Raw genomic sequence first — 19,949 nt, 5'->3', positions numbered from 1 at the left:
AAAACTTATCCTTTCGATATTTTTCACGATAGTTACAGTGATCAAATTTCATACTTCGCCATAGTGCTTAAATTTCATATTGCAATCTTTACTCTTCCATCAGAAATAATTGATGACAATCTATTTTTCACCTTAAGAATGTTGCAAACTTGGCTGTCATTAGTTAACATATTTTCTATCTAAATCATCTCCATTATTTTTTGTGCAACAGTATTCTCGAGGTGTTCACTTCAATAATTTATGCTATTTTCATCTGTATTTTATAAATTCCTAACTTTATCATTAATATTGATAAGATTTGGGCAGTTTTGCGCCATGTGTTTAGCATCTATCAATTCATAAAGTGGATTCAAAGGAAATACTTCTTGGATACAAATTTGCATTTCATTTTTCGAAATAGCCTGAATATAACAGAACATTGTATGTCTCCTGGAGACAAGCGACAAGCGAGAAGATTTTTAATTGGTATCTTAATTCAGAATAGACGGAATACATATTGTTCAACTACTAACATTGTTGTTTATTTTGTGTAGAGTGCTAATATTTCTCCACAAAAAACAGAATCTGATACCACCTGGATCTGGCTTATATGTCACCTTAGTGCTCACATTACGAGCTTGATCAAATAAAAATATTCAGGACAAACTATGAACTCAATACAACTTCATCACACGCCCATCGTGCATCGAAGCAAAAAGGTCACTCAGCATATTTGAAATGAAGTTTTCCATTGATTTCTTCCATAAAGAAATGATAATATGTAGTTGAGACGTGGAAGAACTTGAAAAGATGATGATGAAATTCTCGCAGTTTCAAAGAGATGTCTCTCTCAGCCTACAAAGATGATTTAAATCAATTAAAAAAGAATCAGCGGCTGACTCCGTTTACGTTTCATATCGCTTTAGTTATTTTCTTGAATATTTATTTTCTAACATCCCACACCACTACTGCTTAATCTCTCATTTATAATTTGAACCTTAATAGCAATGGTAGTTATGAATAAGTCTACAGTTTCCCTCTCAAATGGTGAAAATAACTCAGTAAATGATTGAATGATCAAAAAGATGAAATGAGCGTGAGCGTGACCTGTTGCACACTTCTCAACAAGATTTTGCATGTTTTGTCACAATCTCAGCAATTGCAACTCATAAATAGTCACTTTAATCTACCTGGAAGGACTCATTTTCTCTTGAGAAATAATTAACATCCCAAAATGAGGGAATTTTGGTAAAGAAAAGCTCATTTGTTGAGACACTGGAATTAGACCGATAATTGGTTCGAGCATTTTATAAATTAAAATTTTAAAGTTTTCAAAAAAGGTCAAATGATGGGAAAACATAGTTCCCCATTATTTTGTTGGATCCGAAAATTTTTAAATTTCTGGAAACTTTTGGACGATTTTATTCCCACACATTTGGAGATTGCTCAAAAACATAGGAGTATATACTTCATCAGAAAATCCGTTCTTTCATAATCCCATTCCGATAAATAACACAAACTTGATAATCAGAACTAAGGAATCTATTATCTTGAAATCTTCCATTATAAATCCAGAAATATATGCCCTTTCTGCTGAAGAGAGGGAAGAATTTTAAAAAGCTATGAAATGAATTTTTTATTTATACTTGAGAAAAGGTAATGTTTGAAAAGCAAGCGCACATGGTTTTCTGGTTCGTGTAACATAAGAAACTGAAACGGACTTGCACATATCATTTCATTTGCGCAATACACCTACCATATGTACACAAAAATCATTCATTCTTACTAATTTACTAAGGTGCTGAACGAGTGAAGCTGTGATTGCCCCGCGATTTAGAACATTTGGCGCACCTTCTGAAGCAATAGCTTTGATTGATTGAGAAGCATGAAATTAATTTCAAAATGGCAGAACTGCGACAATTGCGCACGGACTGCTTACCATACTATATTCGCATCGTAAAACTAATTAAGTAAACTAATCGAGAAGGATAAATGAGTGGTTTAAAGCAGAATTAGAATTCGAAAAACTTAGCAAAAAATTCATTCATTAGAGCAAGAATCAAGCGATAGTTCTCAATGCGACAATGTCGTCGGTTGCAAATTAGAGGACATCTGTGACCCGTATAAAACACAGCTGGACCTTATCTCGACATATATCTAATCTAAGCTTGTCCATCAACTATATGATATATCCGAATGCTAACAAATGTGCAGTTATTCGAAGATATCTACGACATTATAGAACATGGAATGCTGCTGACGATAGAATGGATGACATTGGTTGGAGTACTTACTTCTTTTCTCTGCTCATACAAATGACAAAGCAATGCTTCTAAACCCTCTATTCCTCTTCTCTGTTCTTTAGACGAACACTAAAATTGCTTAGTTATCTTTTCTTCGCTTCTTGGCCGATTGATTTAGACTGATTTCACACAAAGAATAATTGACATCTGGCCTTCTTCCAGCATTAATGTATGTTGCTGTCACTGAAGTGAACACATATACATCTCATATAATAATGAAATAAAGAAATTATATGATTGACTGAAGGAATACGGTAAACGGAAGCGATTTTATGCCGTTATCATTCTGGAAATAGGTCTTTTGATTCATTGGGAACATGGGACTGGAATTTTACAACTTTCAGTTTCTAATTTTAGCTCTAGAGATGTTAGATAACTAATTTTCAGTTCGTCTAAAGGGATCAATCAACCTTTTTCCGATGTTTAAGCTTGCCATCAATTTTTAAATGTATGTTCAACAAGTCTTTCCATTGGACTATATTTTTATCCACACAGCAATAAATTTCTCATTTCGTCCGAAAAAGTTAAAAATCTAATAATTTTAGGACACAGATGAGAATCTGCAATATTCAAAAAGATAACAACATGTTTACAATTTGCATAGAGTTTTTTTACTTGTGCCATTCTTCCATTCAGAGCATTTGTAAAATCTTTATTTCGTACCAGTTTACTAAAATCTAGGTTGCAAAAGTGTGAGATTTAACAATTTCAATTTTTTAATCAAGCTCAGAAAGTTTTTATACATCTCCTCTAGAAAACTTATAAGGATTTTTCACATTTCTCTAATTCTTTCTTTTTTTCTATCATAGTTCTACCAATTGTTCGTTATGTGACCATTTCATTGCTTTTACAGATGAAATCAAGAAATATCATAATAAACTTTCTAGAAGAGGGAGTGGAAAATTTCTTCTGGAATTTAAAAATATTTCAGATAAGTTAAAGACTCAATAATAGTAATAGCAGTAGCATCCAAGAAAGAAGGGTATCTTCGATTCGTGATTTTCACTTATCAATTAACCGTAACCTTCCACTTCTGCTGAAATTGCTCGGTTTAAAAGCTATGCACATACCCGATTTCTTGTTATTAACCATATAATGCGAACATAAATTTAACTTTTATATTAAGTAACTGTATCACATGAAGCTCTCAAAAAAAAAATTGAATTTTATGGTACCTTCGAGAAATAGTTTTACTAATTCTTCCACCTTATTGAGACTGTGATTTAGGTTGTACTATTAAATGATTTGTGATTTCTCATTAAACTACATGTTCAGCAAAATATAAGTTTTGATTGCAATAACTGAAAATATAGTTTCAGAGCGAAATCAATTGCACATGATGTCCTCTCGATGCTTGTGACCAAAAGCGCCAGGATGAACAGTTCACACACCATACATATATACATACACGCACACATACACATACTTATGCATATGGATGTGCAATTAAGCAGCAGTGAATTGATTATAGATTTGTCACAGAAATTGGGAAAATGGCTTAAAAGTGTCAAAAACTTCATTACAGTGTTATGACTTCGCACATTAGCAAGAGAAACGGTTAGCGGCGGAAATTATTCTACTAACAAAATGGTATGTCAAACACGAAATGATACATTAGACACTGTTGCGATCTTATCCGAAGACAACGGTATTTGAGAATTGCAGCAGTAATTTGCTTCATAGAAATATCGGTGTACGATGAAGTAAACAATGTCTGAAACAATAAGAGTGAATAATTACTCAAAAATGTGTTTGTTTTCATTGACAAATTACCAGCAGGTATACTATAATGGATGAGTTAAACAGATAGGAAACATTATACAGGAAATCGACTGATACTTTATTATGCCGGTGAGGGGACCTAGAGTAGATCAATGCTTATCATTCCTAATATTTGTTGCAATCAGTTACAAATGTCCGAAAAATAATTGGTCACTTTTGGTACCTAAACAGCTCTAAATAATTTCTCTGAAAGCCATTCACACAATATTGTGAAAAAGAAAAAAAAAATCTATTTGTGCGTTAATTGGGAAGAAAATGCTTGTTCACTTCAAAAGTTGGAAAGAAAAACCAAATTCTAATCACATATTCTGATTACTACCCAAGAAGGAAGTCAGATTTTCAGACGGAAATACAGTGATTTCTCCTGTTGTCGTAATCATGTTTACTTTTTTGAATTAGATCATAAAACAGCCTTTTTTGCAGTGAACTACAATTATTCCAGAAATCCAGAAAAAAAAAATCGTTATTACGACAACATAGAAGGTGCTAACATGCAATATAATGGCGCAACAATAAATAAATAATAGCTGTGAGCAGCTTTACTGAATTCAATTTCATATGCTTCCCTTAATTTGATTTGCTTTCTCTCTCTTTCACAGAATTATATGCAAACAAGTAATTATTTATTGTTCTTATTTTCGATTAATTGTTGCTCCTTTCTTATCATTTCAGTCACTCTTAATTTGAGAATGCAAGAGAGTAAGAGTCGCTTAAATGAAAGGCTCATGAAGTAACGTAGAATTTTTTTGAGTTATTCAAGATGATGTAAGTAAGCAACTCATAAATATACTTACAACGCTAAACAGAAATTATAATCGCGTAGAGATTGTCTTGCTCATGGTATGACCTCGAAATGTATATACAACTTCGGTTTCAATATGGAGAAAAAAGGTCAAAACGAATCAAGTGATTAGATCAAATTTCTGAGGGAAATTTTTTTTTTAAATCACTGAATTTTTACTTTACTGTCATTTCAAATCTATTCATTAATTCAAAATACTGGGTGTGATGCTATCATTTGACCAGCTAACTTACATGTAAGACTTCAATGGTATGTACATCATATTTTACAGTGTAATATTAGTTGGCATACTATAAGACATATTTCTGCATATTCTAACAGTTATCACTGCACTTCTCAAATGTTTTAGATATTATTGAAGTTGTGGTAGCATTGTAGCATTATTCAATTCATCCATACGATAAGATCTTTGGTCGTCCTTGAAGGAACGTTGGAAATTATCCTTACCAGCAGTCGTCTGTGATACAGGATTCAATAATACATAGCTAATTACCATTTCTGCATTAATACGTATAACTGCTCCTCTGTTATTCTAAAAACATCCACTCAGAAGTTTCAGGGAAATCTCAAATTGCTTCCAATTCGAAATAAAATTTCTAAACAGATTCGAGCGTTATTGATTTTAGCCAATTTGGACATCAGATTCGATACTGACACTGCCTTTTTATAATTTGCGTAAATTCATTGTTATAAATTTATTAGAACCATTTATATTACCAAGAAGAAAGTACCAACTATCTCTTCATCCTATCAACTATAAATATTGCACGGTTCATTTATAGGTTCAAAAAAAAAAAAGAAAATTAAATAAAATGTTTTGGCAAAAATGAAAAAAAAAAAAATAAAACAGTCATGCAACGCAAAAATTTTCGAATCATCTAAAATCCGTAACTATACCCAACTTGAAAAACATTTAACTCAACTTTCGAGTTTTAGTAAATATAAAAAATTTCAAATCAATCTTTTCTTGTTATTTTGACTGACCGTACCATTTTATGCTAAAAGCAATGCCTGTTTTATTGATATACTATGGCTTTGAATAAAAATTATTTTTAATAATTTACATTTAACTAATTATACCTGAACTACACATACATTTCCTTCTACTTTTTTCCTTCCTTTTCCACTCATGAAAAAGCAAATTGTTTTCAATTCACGTCGAAAAATTTGACTTTTATTTCCAAGAAGAAAATCTCATTTCATTTGAAAAGGTATGTCATATTCATCGCTCAACAATGAACTTTCGTTCATCTCTACATTATGTGAAATAACAACCCAGTGCTTGCATGCAGCACTGCTGCTCGGTAGGACTTTTGAATTGAATTTGTAAAAAAGAATAGCCCATTGACTTTAAATTTTGCAAAGCTTTAAAATCATAAGTCTATTTTCTTGACTGAAGTAGTCGATGATTTTATACATCACGTAATGAAACTTACCAGTTCTGCATATAACGGTGCTGAGAAAATTGTAACTAGTTTACGACCAGCAAAAAATCCATACCCATTTTCCATCACCTGTGAATTAAATAGTTCAGAAGAAAGATTGACCAGGTAAGAGACTTGCAGTTTCGATGGATATAAAATGCTAAAAAGGATCTAAAGCTAGCTGCTTCCTTAAATATTTACTTTAGTTTATTTCGACCAGTTATTCCATGGAAAAGGAGTTATATGACAATCAAATTATTTCAAATTCAGACTTCAAAAACAGTTTAAAACCTGATGTGCCCGTATAATAAGATCCAAGTTTAAGCGCTTGCATGTTTTATAGACAATATCCTCACCAAATGCCACGCTCACATTACGCAATTTGTTAGGTTCGTAACCTTTGATGTCTAATTTCGGATCCGACCAAACTAAATCCTGTTCTAATGTATCTGGGAACACCTCCATTACAGGCATTTTTATCTGGAATTAACCTTCTAGAATTTATAGAACTTTGCAAAATCCGTATTTTATTTTCTAAAATAAGCAAATAAGAAACCTTTATTTCTGGATAAAAATTCCTGAAAGTTTGATCTGTTAATTTTATTTAATTTTCAATCAGATAAGTATGCTTCCTTTTGCAATCTGATAAGATTTAGATCAAGTTAACCTATAATCTAGTATCATGCTGGGAAGAAATATAGAGAACATATGTGCTCATATGCTAGCACATTATGCAAAACCTGTGGCAAAAAAAAATTGCCAAAACATTGAGCAGGAAAGATGAAATGAAAGATAACAGAAAAGCAGAAGCAATTGATCAGTGTCCGGTACTTGCAATCGCACATTAGAATGTAATTCATTAATGAAAAGATGAAGCAAAACTTTCAGTGCAGTCATTCCTACAACTTTAATAATTCAATTAGTATATATGTTTCCAAGCATCCATAATGAGCTATCCACTGGTTTATTTGAAAGAATATATAGATGGTCGATTACATTGCGAATATCGTTCAGCGACTCGAGATGTGGGCTGAGACCACCGTGCATGCAGAGTATTCTATTTTTTATTAAAGCGGAAAAGGGGAAAATTGAAAATAGATCGTTGAATTCTTTCCACAGACGCATTGCCTGACCTGGAATTAGAGCAGTTGATAATGAGGCCATAGAATTATCAAGTTGATTGATAAGATAAAAACTGCAATTTGCAACAGCGTGTAGTGCATGTCACTATGCTTCATTTTAAACATCCGAAAAAGTTGATGACGTATTGTTGTGCAATAGTTGATGACGTATTATTCATGCTATCTCGTATGTTTTTGATTTTATCTCTCTCAATTAATTTTCGAAGAGTAGTTCTTGCCAGAAAAACACTACAGATTAATAAAATTATCTTTCAGCAATATGTGCCTTTCAACAATGGGGAAAACTAAGGCAATACTTACCAACGCTAAATCTTGCAGCTAATTCATCATAAAAGCCGTATTCTCGATTCACAGAGGCAAATTCATGATTGCCACGAAGTAAAAATATCTTAAACATATATAACCTTTGGTGTTTGCTTTGCAATTTTCGAGCAAGTTCCCTCAGCTTAGATTTTGTGTTCTACTTATGATTATCTTTACATTTACAGCTCGCTTGTCTTAAAATAACATATTTTTGCATTTCCAAATTATATTCAGCGTGGTGATTTGTCCTCTTTGCTTGTGAAACTGAATTTCGCGGAAATCAGCAATTTTGAAAATTCATACTCTTTTCGGATATGCGATTTTCCAAGCGACAAGTGAACATATACATTCAAGAGACTGCGGTCCACGATCGACATAATCACCAAGAAACAGAAAGCGTGTTCGACCTGGCCGGCCAACCGCCGCAAAAATCCGTTGCAAATCCACGTACTGAAGGTGACACCGTAAAAGTCCCAAGAAATGATTTCAACTGCTGTATCAAGAAGGGTTTCATTCAAGTTTTTAGATGTATACTACCTGTCCATGAATATCACCAACAACGATCACTGGTATTGAAACATCAATCAGTGCACCTTCGTTCGAGAATAACACCCGAGCTGTCTCGATCATCTCACAAATTTCGTCAGGATTGTATTCTACCTAAAACAGCAAAACTACCACTACAACATTTTCCTGCTAATTGACCTATTTTGTCCAAACTTGTTTGCCTTATTGTTTACGCTTCAGTTATTTAAGTATAGATATAATGCTGCATTGAATGTAATCAGGAATTTGAAAAACAAGAAAGCTTTTAAAACTTTCAAAGAAAAAAAAATGGAAAAAATGTTTAAAAAATTTATGCAAAACCTCCACTCATCAATCTCTAATTTAGATATAAAGAAAATAATCAGTAATTTGAATTTACAGATTGTATTTAAATGATCTATTAATGAAATTAAAACTCCCACATCCACTGTTAGTGTTTCACTTTCCTTCACCTATGCCAGAAGAATATTGACTGATTAACGTTAGAACAATTGATGTTAATTTAATTTAATGACACCATTATTACTTGACTTTATTTACTATTAAATAGTCTTATATTTCATTTCGTATTATTCAAACTAATCGACCCAGCAGTAAATCAATCATAAATAAGGAATAAATTTAGAAAGAAAAGGCAGATAAATTTACGGATTTTTTAAATTATATTGAAATCTTCAAGTCCTAAATCATTTTTATCTAATTTTATGTTTACTACTAATTTTATGACCATACTTTTACAAAACAGTCCCTTGTCAAACAAAGTTCTTTACGGCACTTCTGATTTCAAGAAAACAAACCCAAAGACATAAACAAAATAAAATTCCATCTCACTGTCTTTTATGAAATTTTTCTGAAAAAAAAAGTTATTGTACCTTCGCCTTGAATTTTTGATGTTTTGCGAGAAATGGAAGCAAGTCAAATTTCGTGTCTATGACCATGACAATATTTTTAGAAAACAATGAATCAACCAGCCACCTTGCAGCTATTTAAAGTAATAAACAGCCATATCGCCACTATTGTGGTATATAAAATTTTATTGCATACAAATTTCTCGGAAGAAATTCGGAGACATATTATTCAAACTTGATAAATAAAGTCCAAATTTTGCACATACGATTGGATAAAATGAGAATAAAAACACTGTTAACTTCTCCTTAGCTGCTAAAAGTCATAAATAAACCAAACACCAGATAAAATTTTCTAGTTAAAATTCTCCATTTACAAAACTTTTGTTACCACCTTCTCAAATGCTTAATCATCCACCTTGCCGCTCCTCCCTTTCTTTTAAATGAAACATAGAATTTTTTCGTAAGGAAATGCAAGGAAGAAGAAAGAATCACATTTTATTTCTGGTGAAAATCTGAACACCAAAATTTCAGAAAAATTAGACATATATTACTTTCTGAAATGATTTGTAGTTTTAATAACTTTGTATAAAAACAACTGTTTTTTTAAAGCATTGCCATAACTGCAAAATGTAAAAAGAAAAAAAAAGAAAGAAAAACAGTGAACGAAAGAGCAACACAATTTTCTGTAAATTCATTGATCATTTTCTTTTGCAAGTGAACCCAAAACACCTGTGGGTATAGCTTTCGTTTCCACATCTAAAATTTCCGATTAAGTACAGAAAAATCTTATTCTGTACTGCATTTGTTTCTAATTTTAGAGCATTATAGAAAAGTCATAAAATCGTCGGATAAAACCAATGTAACAACCAATCGATTGTTTGGTATGCCTCAAAATACATTCTCATGCCTAGTTTTAAGCCATTTAAAACTTACCGTCTAAAATTTTTTGTTCATCATCGCCGTCATCATCTTCAATATCAATTTCTTCTGGATTTTCAGTAACGTTTGATTCGACCACACGGATAGCTCCTCGTACAAATTTTATACCTGTGCCGCCAACTGCTACCTTCGTTACACCTGCCTCTTCTTCGGCGATCTTCTGAGCACGAGCTTCAAGCATTGCCATGCTATCACCAGCCGTGCTTGCTAAAATTAAAATTTAAAATTCAAAAAAGCATATTGAAAACAAAATTATCGTAAAAATCCTATTAAAATATTTTAGAGATATGTACTCCAAAAATTGAAATACAGCTAAGATAGTAAATACATGAACCCACGTTCATGGATGATTGTACCAGTTCCTGCACCCGCTGCTGTGGATAACATCTGTGCACTCATGATATTAACGTTTGTGTTGTAAGTTGCTTGCACCGATCTTTTTATACGCAACATCTCCCTTACCGTATCCTCATTACCATGCTTCACTTCAAATTCCTTCCAAATTTCCCAGAACATCCCATGAACCTGTGAAAATTTCTCCTACTTTAATTGCAGCAGATTACCACATTTATATTTATATCGACGTTACAACTTTATCATGCTGATTTATTTAAAACGAGAATATAAATCATTTTAACAATTTCTTACATCACTAAATCTTCACCAGCATTTATCTTATTATAGTGACATCAGACAGGATAATAAGTAATTTTTGAGTTTAACAATAATTTCTAAATTAAAAATTACCCGAGGGTCACATATTTCAGAACAGTGAGCATATATTGCTCGTGCTCGATCAATCTCACCCAGTGTTCTTTCCATTTGTGCAAATCGAATACTCATTTCCCTTCAGAAATTAAAAGTGAGAATTTGATTTCAAAACTGAAAACTCAATTGGTAATCGAAAGAATTATAAAAAACTAACTTCAACAAGAAAAAAAAAGTGTGATACCTGGACTGATCTTCCGGAAGAACTTCAACGGCATGTTCAAATATTGGTCTTGTGAATGTTAAACCGTACATGCTTGTCGCTTTTTTGATGTAAATATTGAACATCTGCAAATAAGAAAATCTATGTAAATGAAATTCTTTTTATACAATATTTCGTGGAAAAACTAAATCACATTTCTAAATAAATCATATTTCACATAAATATAAATCACATTTCAATTACAGTGCCTTAGAATATTAGTGGAAAATTTCAATTAAAGATTAATTTTATAAAACAGAAAAAAACATACACTATACATTTCATGTTTTTCAACTGCAGTAGTCGCACGATTATAAATGTTCATTGCGTGCCGTGGCAAACCATATTCTTCTTCCAACTTTGCATATAATAAATAAAGCTCTAGAATAAAGTTAAGAAATATGGACTTCGGTTCTTAATGGAAACACATTTTCTGAACATTCTATCCATCCCAGTAAGTAACAGAGTTTCTAAAAATTAGAATGCATGTAATGTTAAATATGAAATCAGATGAAGACGTTTCTAATTATATCACTGTCAAATGTAATAGAAAGCCATGAATTCCCAAAAACTTTACTGTAAACATATGGACAACCTATTAAATTGATCTGAATTGCTTACTCATTGCAAATTTTGAAGGGCAATTTTCTAAGCACTGCTCGAACAAGTCGCGCGCACGTTCCAGTTTCTTGCCACCCTTCAAAAAAAAAAATTAAGTTGTTTTGATCAAAAATACGAAAATATCGTTCATGTTCTCTGAAATTACATAGGTCAGAACTAATTAGTACATACATATCGCTTCAGAAATTTAACCAAATATACGGTCCAAATTTCATTGACAACTGGCCATTTAAACAATGCTATTCCTTTCTCATAAGCCTGAAAAATAATAGCAGATCTTCGACCAGCTGATATATTAATTTATAGATTATGGGTGATTTATTTCTTTTGAATATTGAGAAATAAAATACAACCAAAATGTATTTTATGTACACATCCAAATAAACTGAAAAAGTCAGTTACTCGACACAAAGATTTTCATTTCAGTAGAATAAAAAAAATAAGTTCTTACCTTGAAAGCATTCTCAAAATAATTATTTTCCTCCAAAAATTTAGCATAATTAACCACTACTTGTGGAGTAGCAATACGTAAATCAATAATCCTTTCATAAACAGCCTGACAACTTTCAAGAGTGCCAAATGCTTCTTCGATATCAGCGTACAAAGACCAAATCTGAATTCATTTATATTTCTGACAAGAATCGAGATTCCAAAACACGAAAAAAAAGAATGTTTGGTCAGAGGTCGATAAAATTTATAAACTAAATTAGAATTACTTGAAATGAATAAGGTTTAAAATTGAAGATTTTGATAGTACTATATATCAGAACACTATATGTAAGCCGAACTTGTTAACCTTTAATGATTTGTATAGCCGATTCTGGACTGGTTCAGTTTCATCAAAGTAATGAGTTTTTCGAGGTGGCATAGCAGTTGCTCTTTGCATTAGTTTTCTAGCATATTCAGGATTCCTAAACATAGTTAAGATGTCATAATGAAGAACAGTTAACAATTATCAACAATTGTATATAGAAAATTGATAACAGAAAAAGCATTATGCTACAACTAACCGATGGCGCAGCTCAAATTCAACATACTCACACCATACCGATGCAAGATCATCTACTTTGGTATATTCAGGTCTTAGTCCTCTTTCAAATACTAACCTAGCCTGGAAACAAAAAATGATTGAGTGTAAAACATGAAAAAAAAGTGGCTAGTAAGAAATTAATAAATATAGCCTGCAATAAAATTTAAGATGAAGGTCGAACGTATATAACAAATGCAGACAAGTTATGAAAAACGGTATCTTTTCAAAATAAAAAAATACTTCATCCAACATATCCTTTTGTTCATAAAATTTCGCGAAACTTATCCAAATATTTGACAACTTCCCAGTTTGTAGTTTTGGTTGCACTGTTCGGACACCTTGCTCATAGGTCTCGATTTGCTACAATATAGCTAAATTTGAAAAAAAAAAAAAGAATTTGAAAAGATGATTTATAAAGAAATACATAAACAGCATTTCTACGCTAGAATACTTTTGAAAATCAAAGACATTAAAAAAGTAAAATAATTTAAAGTGAGCGTTCCTCATTTTGGCCCTACCTTCATACTGTTGCCTTCATATAATCGGACACGATTTAACCATTCATATGCATTATGAGGATTTTGGCGCAACAAAACGCTATTTAAAAGAAGTGGTCGACGGTCCATTAAATGCTCAAATCTGAAAGATCTTCGGCAGTCATTTTTATTATTTACTTCATTATTTTCTTCATCAGCTGCAGTGTGAAATCAATTATTTCTTAGGATTTATCTTTAGCTGTGATAAAGAGCAGTATGGATAAATTTTTACTATGCTTTGAAAGAGTTATACTAACCGTACAATTAGGATACTACTTTTTAAACCAAAAAGTAATATAATACCGTTAATATAAAACTGCAACAGTAACTAACACCAAACAGCACTAAGAAAAAGATACCTTGCGAAAAGAAGCTCTAATTCTAATTGTTGTTCTTCATCAGCTGCAGTGTCCTCATTATCTATTTCATCCATTTTTGCTGCTGTTGCACGTTCCGCAAATTTGGCATAAGCATCAAATACCTGCGTGAAGTCCCGTACAGTTTTGACCGATATCAGTGATTCTTCATACACATCTCTTGCCTGCAGATAAATCTCATAATAAGAACTGCTTTCCTAACGATAACATAGAGCTTCCATATACGCAAGATACAAATCATGTGTTATAAAAGCCATAGCATACAAATAACCGCATGAAAACAGTCTGATAAGACAAAAATATATAATAAAATTCTAACCCGTTCAAAGTGCCCGCCTCTGATATAATACTCCGCTAGCGAGCACCATAGAAGTCCTACCTGGTCGCTATATCTAAAACATATCTTTATAAACCCAAATTTTCATCAAAATATGTAATTCAGCTAAGCGGGATTTAAATTCTACTTAACACTGTATGAAGATTAACCTCTGTATGCCCTGTCGTATGATTGCATCACCATTCAATGAATGCACTTTATTTGGATTTTTCGAAATCAATTCACACAAATCAGTCCATAGCTAAAAAATCGAAATAGAAAGTATATGCTTTGATCACGGAAATATATGAACAAATTGAAATTTTTGAAAAAAAATTACTTGATGAGTTGTTTTGCCATGTTCGGAGTATGGCTTATCATCATTCACAAGAACGGCAAGTTGTTGAGCGGCGTCATCTAACTGATCAATATTCCGTAAGTAATCAACAAAATCTTCACGACACTTTGGTAACAATTTTAAGTATCTGAAGTTCATTTAGGTCAAATAATGCAGGCATACTAGCATGCAGATAATGCAGTTAGTAAATGCAGCTAGTATTAATCAATAATATGAGTTCAGGTTTCCAAAAGTGGAAATAAATGAAAAATATTACTGTTTAATCAATTTTAAAAAGACTAGTAATAAAGTTAAGGAATATGTGGTCAAAACTGAAAACCAACCTCTAATTCATTACGCAGAGGGTGGTTAAAAGTTAATGATTTTTCAATATATAACTAAAAAGTATTCTTCAATTGTGTATCGGAAGTTTTCAACTCAAAGAAACTGAAAAAAAAAAATCTTAATTATATACCATGTAGTAGATTTGCTACAGCTTATAAATCTATAAAAATCGATAACCTACCTCCTGTAGACTCTAATTGTCGTTTCCGGAATTTCATGGCTTGTTACAAACTTGATATAGAGCGGCCAAATTCGATCATGTTGAGTAACTGGCAATGCTCGTAGAGAGCGATCGAAAACTCGTCTAGTTTGCGTCACAAGACGTTGTAACGTTAAGAATTCACAGTACTCCATCCATATGCGAGGCATCTAATTGTTATTAATAATAAATAAATTCGCTGATTACGAAAGATCACTCTTCCTTCAGAAAGGTCAGCAAAAATAAAGTGTGAAGGGAAATTTAAACACTATTTACGTGAAAAAAGTCTACGAAAAACAAATCAAATTCAAAAAAAAAACTCTTAATCATCTACTCAGTTTTAGTTTCAACTCATTTCGCTTTATACGTGATATAATTTACAAATAAATACCATGATGTTTAAATTATTTAAGAAAAATTATCTAACCTTATGCATGAAGACCAGTGCTCGTTCATAAGCATTGTTAACGTACTTATATGCTGGATCTACAGGACACTTATCTACCACTTGTTTCCGACGAAATCGAAGATAATTATACCTGCAAATTCCACAACTAATATTTACCTATTATTAACGAGAAATGAAAGGCGCACATAGAGAATGCAAAAGCAAAGAATGAAGCAGCAAAACTGTAGCAATAAGACACGAAATACCATGACCGAATTTATTATAAAAGTACCAGAATTCATGAACATTAAAGGGATAGGTATTATAATCAATTCCGTTCAGAACAAAATGCTTCCATAAGGTAAAGTAAACTGACAGATCTGAGAGAATCAAGTTTATATTATTTTAGAATGGAAAGTATGGATAATAGTAAAAGGCAATTAGTACCATAGTTTATAGCTGCCCGGAAGTTCTTTTAGAGCACGTTCATAAACCAGGTTGATTTGTTTTGACGGCGCTTTACATTTCTTTTTATGTTCGATATATCTCAACCAACTCCGAAGTGAAAAAGGATTTTTGAGTATATCTTCCTCGAACCCGACATCCTCTTCCTCCTAAATATACATAGAATATGTAAATATTTATCAAAAGTAATCGAACTATAAGTAAATTTTTTATGCATTTTATTCATAAGAGAAAAAACTTTAAAGCCTACAAAAATCACTGATGCAACTCTCTTGGTTCTTTCTACGGCACTGGCATAAACACTGCTGGATGCTTCTAGAACCTGGCTTGTCATTGTCCTGCAAAAAAAAAAAAAAGAAAAAAAAGACAAAAAGAATTTTCATTTGAACTGTTAGTAATGAAAGAGGAGAAGCCGAATCCAAATAGCTCAAAACTAGAAGTAACTCTATGAGTTAACAATTTTTGTATATTTCTCGACTAAAAATGCTAATTAAACAGCGAGATGTTTTCTTCTGAACAACGCAAGAAAAATGTCACATCCTTACACCTCTCACTGCTACCGCTTAGGTCCCACCTCTGATCCCACCAGGTTCACCCCCTCCACAACTGGAAAAAATCTTGTTGCAAATCGGCAACAAACCTCTACCAATACTCCTTTTTCTTCTCCAACGAGAACTATACTTCTGCCTATGTATGCATATTTCGTTGGTTCTATTGTTCTCTGCTAGCGTCATCTGCTCGATCAATCCATCGATAGATCTTAATAAAACTCCTGCAATGATTTATGGCAATGAGGTGCGATAAATAAAGGGGAGATAGCATGGCTTTTAGTTATTGATTTTCTAAGTCTAATGTTTTCAACCCCTAATGTTTGGTAAGAAAAGCATTGCGATCCTACTGGGAAAATCAAGAAAATCTTCAAATTATTTCTAAAAGTAGCAACTGAGTATGTTTTAAAACAATTTTATTAACTGTAGCAATAACCAGTTGAGTGTACAAAAGGAAGCACTCGTACGGAAGCAATTAACAGTGGTCGTAAAACAGGGATATTTCGACGTCGTTATCACGTAAAAACACTTTTTCAGCCAGTCTTTGAAAAAACAAAAATTGGGATTTATCTTTTTGAAATCAGTTCTTCCCCACGTTTACATCACAATTTATATTATCTGGCCACATAAACGAAATAAACTCTGTAACTATAAATAAATATCTCTTCATTATCATCGTTCCCGTCTTCGATATGGAGAAAATTTCTTTTTGTCTTTTAGATTTACAAAAACGAAGATGACAGAGGGAGTAACATTTTTCAAGAATTTCCTGATTTTTGAACTGAGAAATATATCCATCGTTAAAGACCATTGAATGGTGACATTGATTAATACTAATTGTTTTTGATGTTTCGAATTAAATGTGATAATTGAGTAGTGGCAACCTGAGTGACTGATCGGTCCGTTCGAGTAAACTGAACCATCAGTATATAGCCTGCAACCTATTTGACATACCTATGAAGATTTGAACACTTTTATTTCTAGGACTATCAGTATCAAAATCTTTTTCTACAAACCATAGCAGCACAGCTGACTTTCCGTTCTTCAAGTATTTGTGAGCAAATTATTTGTGCAAATCCTGGGACATGCGTCAGAAATACTCGACAGTGATTAGTTTCTCTTCCATGATTACCTAAATTCGTAGACCTCCAACGATAGCAGATGTTCTTTTATCCGTCATAAAATTCTACGATTTTCCAAGTTCTTCAACTCCTCAGACTTTTCAAACAACAAATACTTCAATAATTTTGTCAAATGTTTGCTTTGCTAACTCACCATATATTTATTTACACAATTTTTTGGAAAATCGCTGTCACTGTTAATTCCCCGTATTTAATCCTTTTAGTTTGCTACAAGTCAGTCGAAAAAAAAGCGACTCAAAAACAGAAGTGAGATTGTCAAGATAAATGCCTTTATCATTTTTAAAAAAGACTGCTGGAAACCCTTTATTTATAAAATTATATTTAAGTTATAGTGTGTTTATTAGTCAGGAAAATCATAAGAAATTTTGAAAAGATCCCTATAACTTAACAGATATTTTTACGGCATGAACTGATAACTAAATTATGCAAGTTTTATTAGTTTAAGGTTATAAGTTAAAACATAAGGAAAAATTTCCAGAGGTAAAAACAGAAATCCTTCTGAAGATTTTGTACCAGTACTTCAAGATCGATATCATCTGTTTATAATTATAAATTCCATAGGAAATCTTTTGCTTTGGTTGCAATGTTTCATTTAAGATTGACTTTGTTTTTAACGATATTTGATATCATCATCAAAATCGATGTCATCTGTTCTGGTGATACTATTACCACTATTTCGTCCGTCTGTTTGTTTTAAAAGTGATAGTTGTAATGTAATAGTTTCCGATAGGAGCATAAAGTGGTCCAGATCGGCGACCTTGAAAGATTCATTACGATTGGGTAAGACACCACAACTTTCGTTGCAACAGCGGAGGCCGATAATCGTATCGCTTAGACTGTGTATGTCGTAAGAGCTGTGTCCCTCGAAACGATATGCTTGCGAATTCAGTTCTTTCTGAAATGAGATTCCTAAAACAGAAATTCTGTGAAGTAAATTGTTCCTTAGTTATCAGAGCATTTTGTCATGAACATGACTAAACAAATTTCAAAAAATGAAAATTTTCAAATATAGGAGAGGACAAATATAGTTTGAGGATGTGCTAGACGAGTTAAATATATTGCTATGGAATATACCTTACTTAGTCTTATGATACTAAATAGTAGTAGAAGCTGCACTGTTTAAAAAAGAAGTTTGGTAGTAAGATAAAGAGAAAAGGACCGTTTGTGGACCAATAAAATTAATTTTCTTTTCTAACCATAAGTTTGGAGCTGCAGTGTAGAGACGAGATGCTACCGCAAAGAGGGACAATTAAGGGACATGTCTGCAAACCATGATTTGTGCCACCGACAGTTACAAATGTATTCACCTGCAAATATTCCTGATTTTCAATTTTCATAAAAAGACAAAAAAGCGATTCAATTCTTTGAGAACAAGACCGCTAAATTGGCGACCACGCATCATGCAAAAATACATTGGAATTTAATATTCCTGAAGTGAAGTTTGGGGTCATTTCGAATAATGAATTCTCGAATATTTGATGGAAATGTATTAAAATGAATAAAAGTCTTGACAAGCAAAGAAATATATAAATGTATCAAGTAAACTACTGAAAAGAAGGTCGAAAGTTTCATAATGTGTTTATAAATATTGCAGAAAATTTATTAAGCGGACCAGTTGAGTCAAAGGAGCACCAAGCAATTCACCAGTATCAAAGCAAGAAGAGCCTAGAATAGCCTTTCTTGAAACCGTTGAACCCATGGAATGCGCGATGATATCGACTGTCTTTTTCGTATAGTTATTCACAGCTAATAACATCTGACGAATCTGAAATTCAAGATTTGGAATTCTGAAACTGTTTCAAAGATTTAAGTTAAAATGGAGCTGTCTAATATCTACCCTAAAAAGTTCACCTCCAAGATCGTTAAGGAAGTCTGAAATTGAAAATACATTCTACTGATCGATTTTTCCCATCTCCTACTTGGTTATTATCCGGATCATTTTGTATGTGCAACCGTGCTAAATGAATTGTGGAAATGTCTGTGTTTCCTGAGTAAGGAAGAGGATTCATCATGATGAGAAGACCGGTGAAAGACATCAAGTAGGACAGGAAATGTCCTCGTATCAGTGATCTTAGTGGGAAAATGTGAATCGTTATATACCTACTTGTTTGACGTATTTGCAATGAACGCCATCGAAAATAGCTGAGTTTAAACCGTTTCCGTATGATGTAGCATACAGTTCCGACCAAGAGTACCCTCTATAAATAAAATACTCGCGATGTTTCAAGAATACGGCAGCACGTGAAAGCGCTCCATGCACAAAAAGCACTGGCTGAAAATTTTATGATCCATCAAATTTCAAATATGTCAAATATTAATCGGATAGTAAAATAGGGCTGCTAAAGAATCAAACTGACTCTTTTGTTTACGGGATCGTTTTCATCCATCTTTCCACCAAAACTGCCCCAAAGACTAAGGCCCATATCGAGCCTTTCTAAGAGTTTTTGTGTCTTCATACCGTACTTCCTTCTTAGGAAATCGTTGAAATGATGGGTGAATTCCCCGTGACCATGATATTCACTACATAACAATAGTAATAACACATATAGCAACATTATCCTGGAATCATTTCAGGAATTCAAACTTTTAATTTCAGTACATTCTTTT

General features: G+C 32.6%; 3 protein-coding genes across 3 annotated transcripts; all 3 read right to left on the bottom strand.

Moving 5' to 3' along the window:
* Positions 1-5,218: 5,218 nt before the first annotated feature.
* On the bottom strand, positions 5,219-9,219 carry Bm7394 (Uncharacterized protein; the record flags this gene model as incomplete). Its single annotated transcript, XM_001898206.2, has 8 exons — positions 5,219-5,398; positions 6,303-6,380; positions 6,582-6,770; positions 7,287-7,423; positions 7,733-7,820; positions 8,039-8,185; positions 8,273-8,395; positions 9,154-9,219. The coding sequence occupies 8 exons, from the start codon at positions 9,217-9,219 to the stop codon at positions 5,219-5,221; spliced, it is 1,008 nt and encodes a 335-aa protein (XP_001898241.1).
* Positions 9,220-9,820: 601 nt separating this feature from the next.
* Positions 9,821-15,986, bottom strand: Bma-syf-1 (Uncharacterized protein; the record flags this gene model as incomplete). Its single annotated transcript, XM_043075386.1, has 21 exons — positions 9,821-9,885; positions 10,063-10,275; positions 10,407-10,593; positions 10,816-10,915; positions 11,021-11,124; positions 11,310-11,419; positions 11,660-11,735; positions 11,831-11,917; positions 12,111-12,272; positions 12,456-12,570; positions 12,670-12,770; positions 12,930-13,049; positions 13,208-13,328; positions 13,585-13,766; positions 13,922-13,994; positions 14,089-14,180; positions 14,259-14,403; positions 14,782-14,969; positions 15,227-15,338; positions 15,635-15,801; positions 15,912-15,986. The coding sequence occupies 21 exons, from the start codon at positions 15,984-15,986 to the stop codon at positions 9,821-9,823; spliced, it is 2,595 nt and encodes an 864-aa protein (XP_042931320.1).
* Positions 15,987-17,952: 1,966 nt separating this feature from the next.
* Bm5760 (Uncharacterized protein) lies at positions 17,953-19,897 on the bottom strand (the record flags this gene model as incomplete). The annotated part of the gene is made up of 5 exons (XM_001898204.1): positions 17,953-18,237; positions 18,539-18,649; positions 18,955-19,107; positions 19,447-19,614; positions 19,700-19,897. 5 exons carry the CDS (start codon positions 19,895-19,897, stop codon positions 17,953-17,955), a joined length of 915 nt encoding a protein of 304 aa, XP_001898239.1.
* Positions 19,898-19,949: the final 52 nt, after the last annotated feature.

This window comes from Brugia malayi (assembly GCF_000002995.4).
Source record: "Brugia malayi strain FR3 genome assembly, contig: Bm_v4_ChrX_scaffold_001, whole genome shotgun sequence".
Lineage (NCBI taxonomy): Eukaryota > Metazoa > Nematoda > Chromadorea > Rhabditida > Onchocercidae > Brugia > Brugia malayi.
The sequence above is the reverse complement of the archived record's forward strand: the minus strand, read 5'-3'. Positions and strand labels throughout refer to the sequence as shown.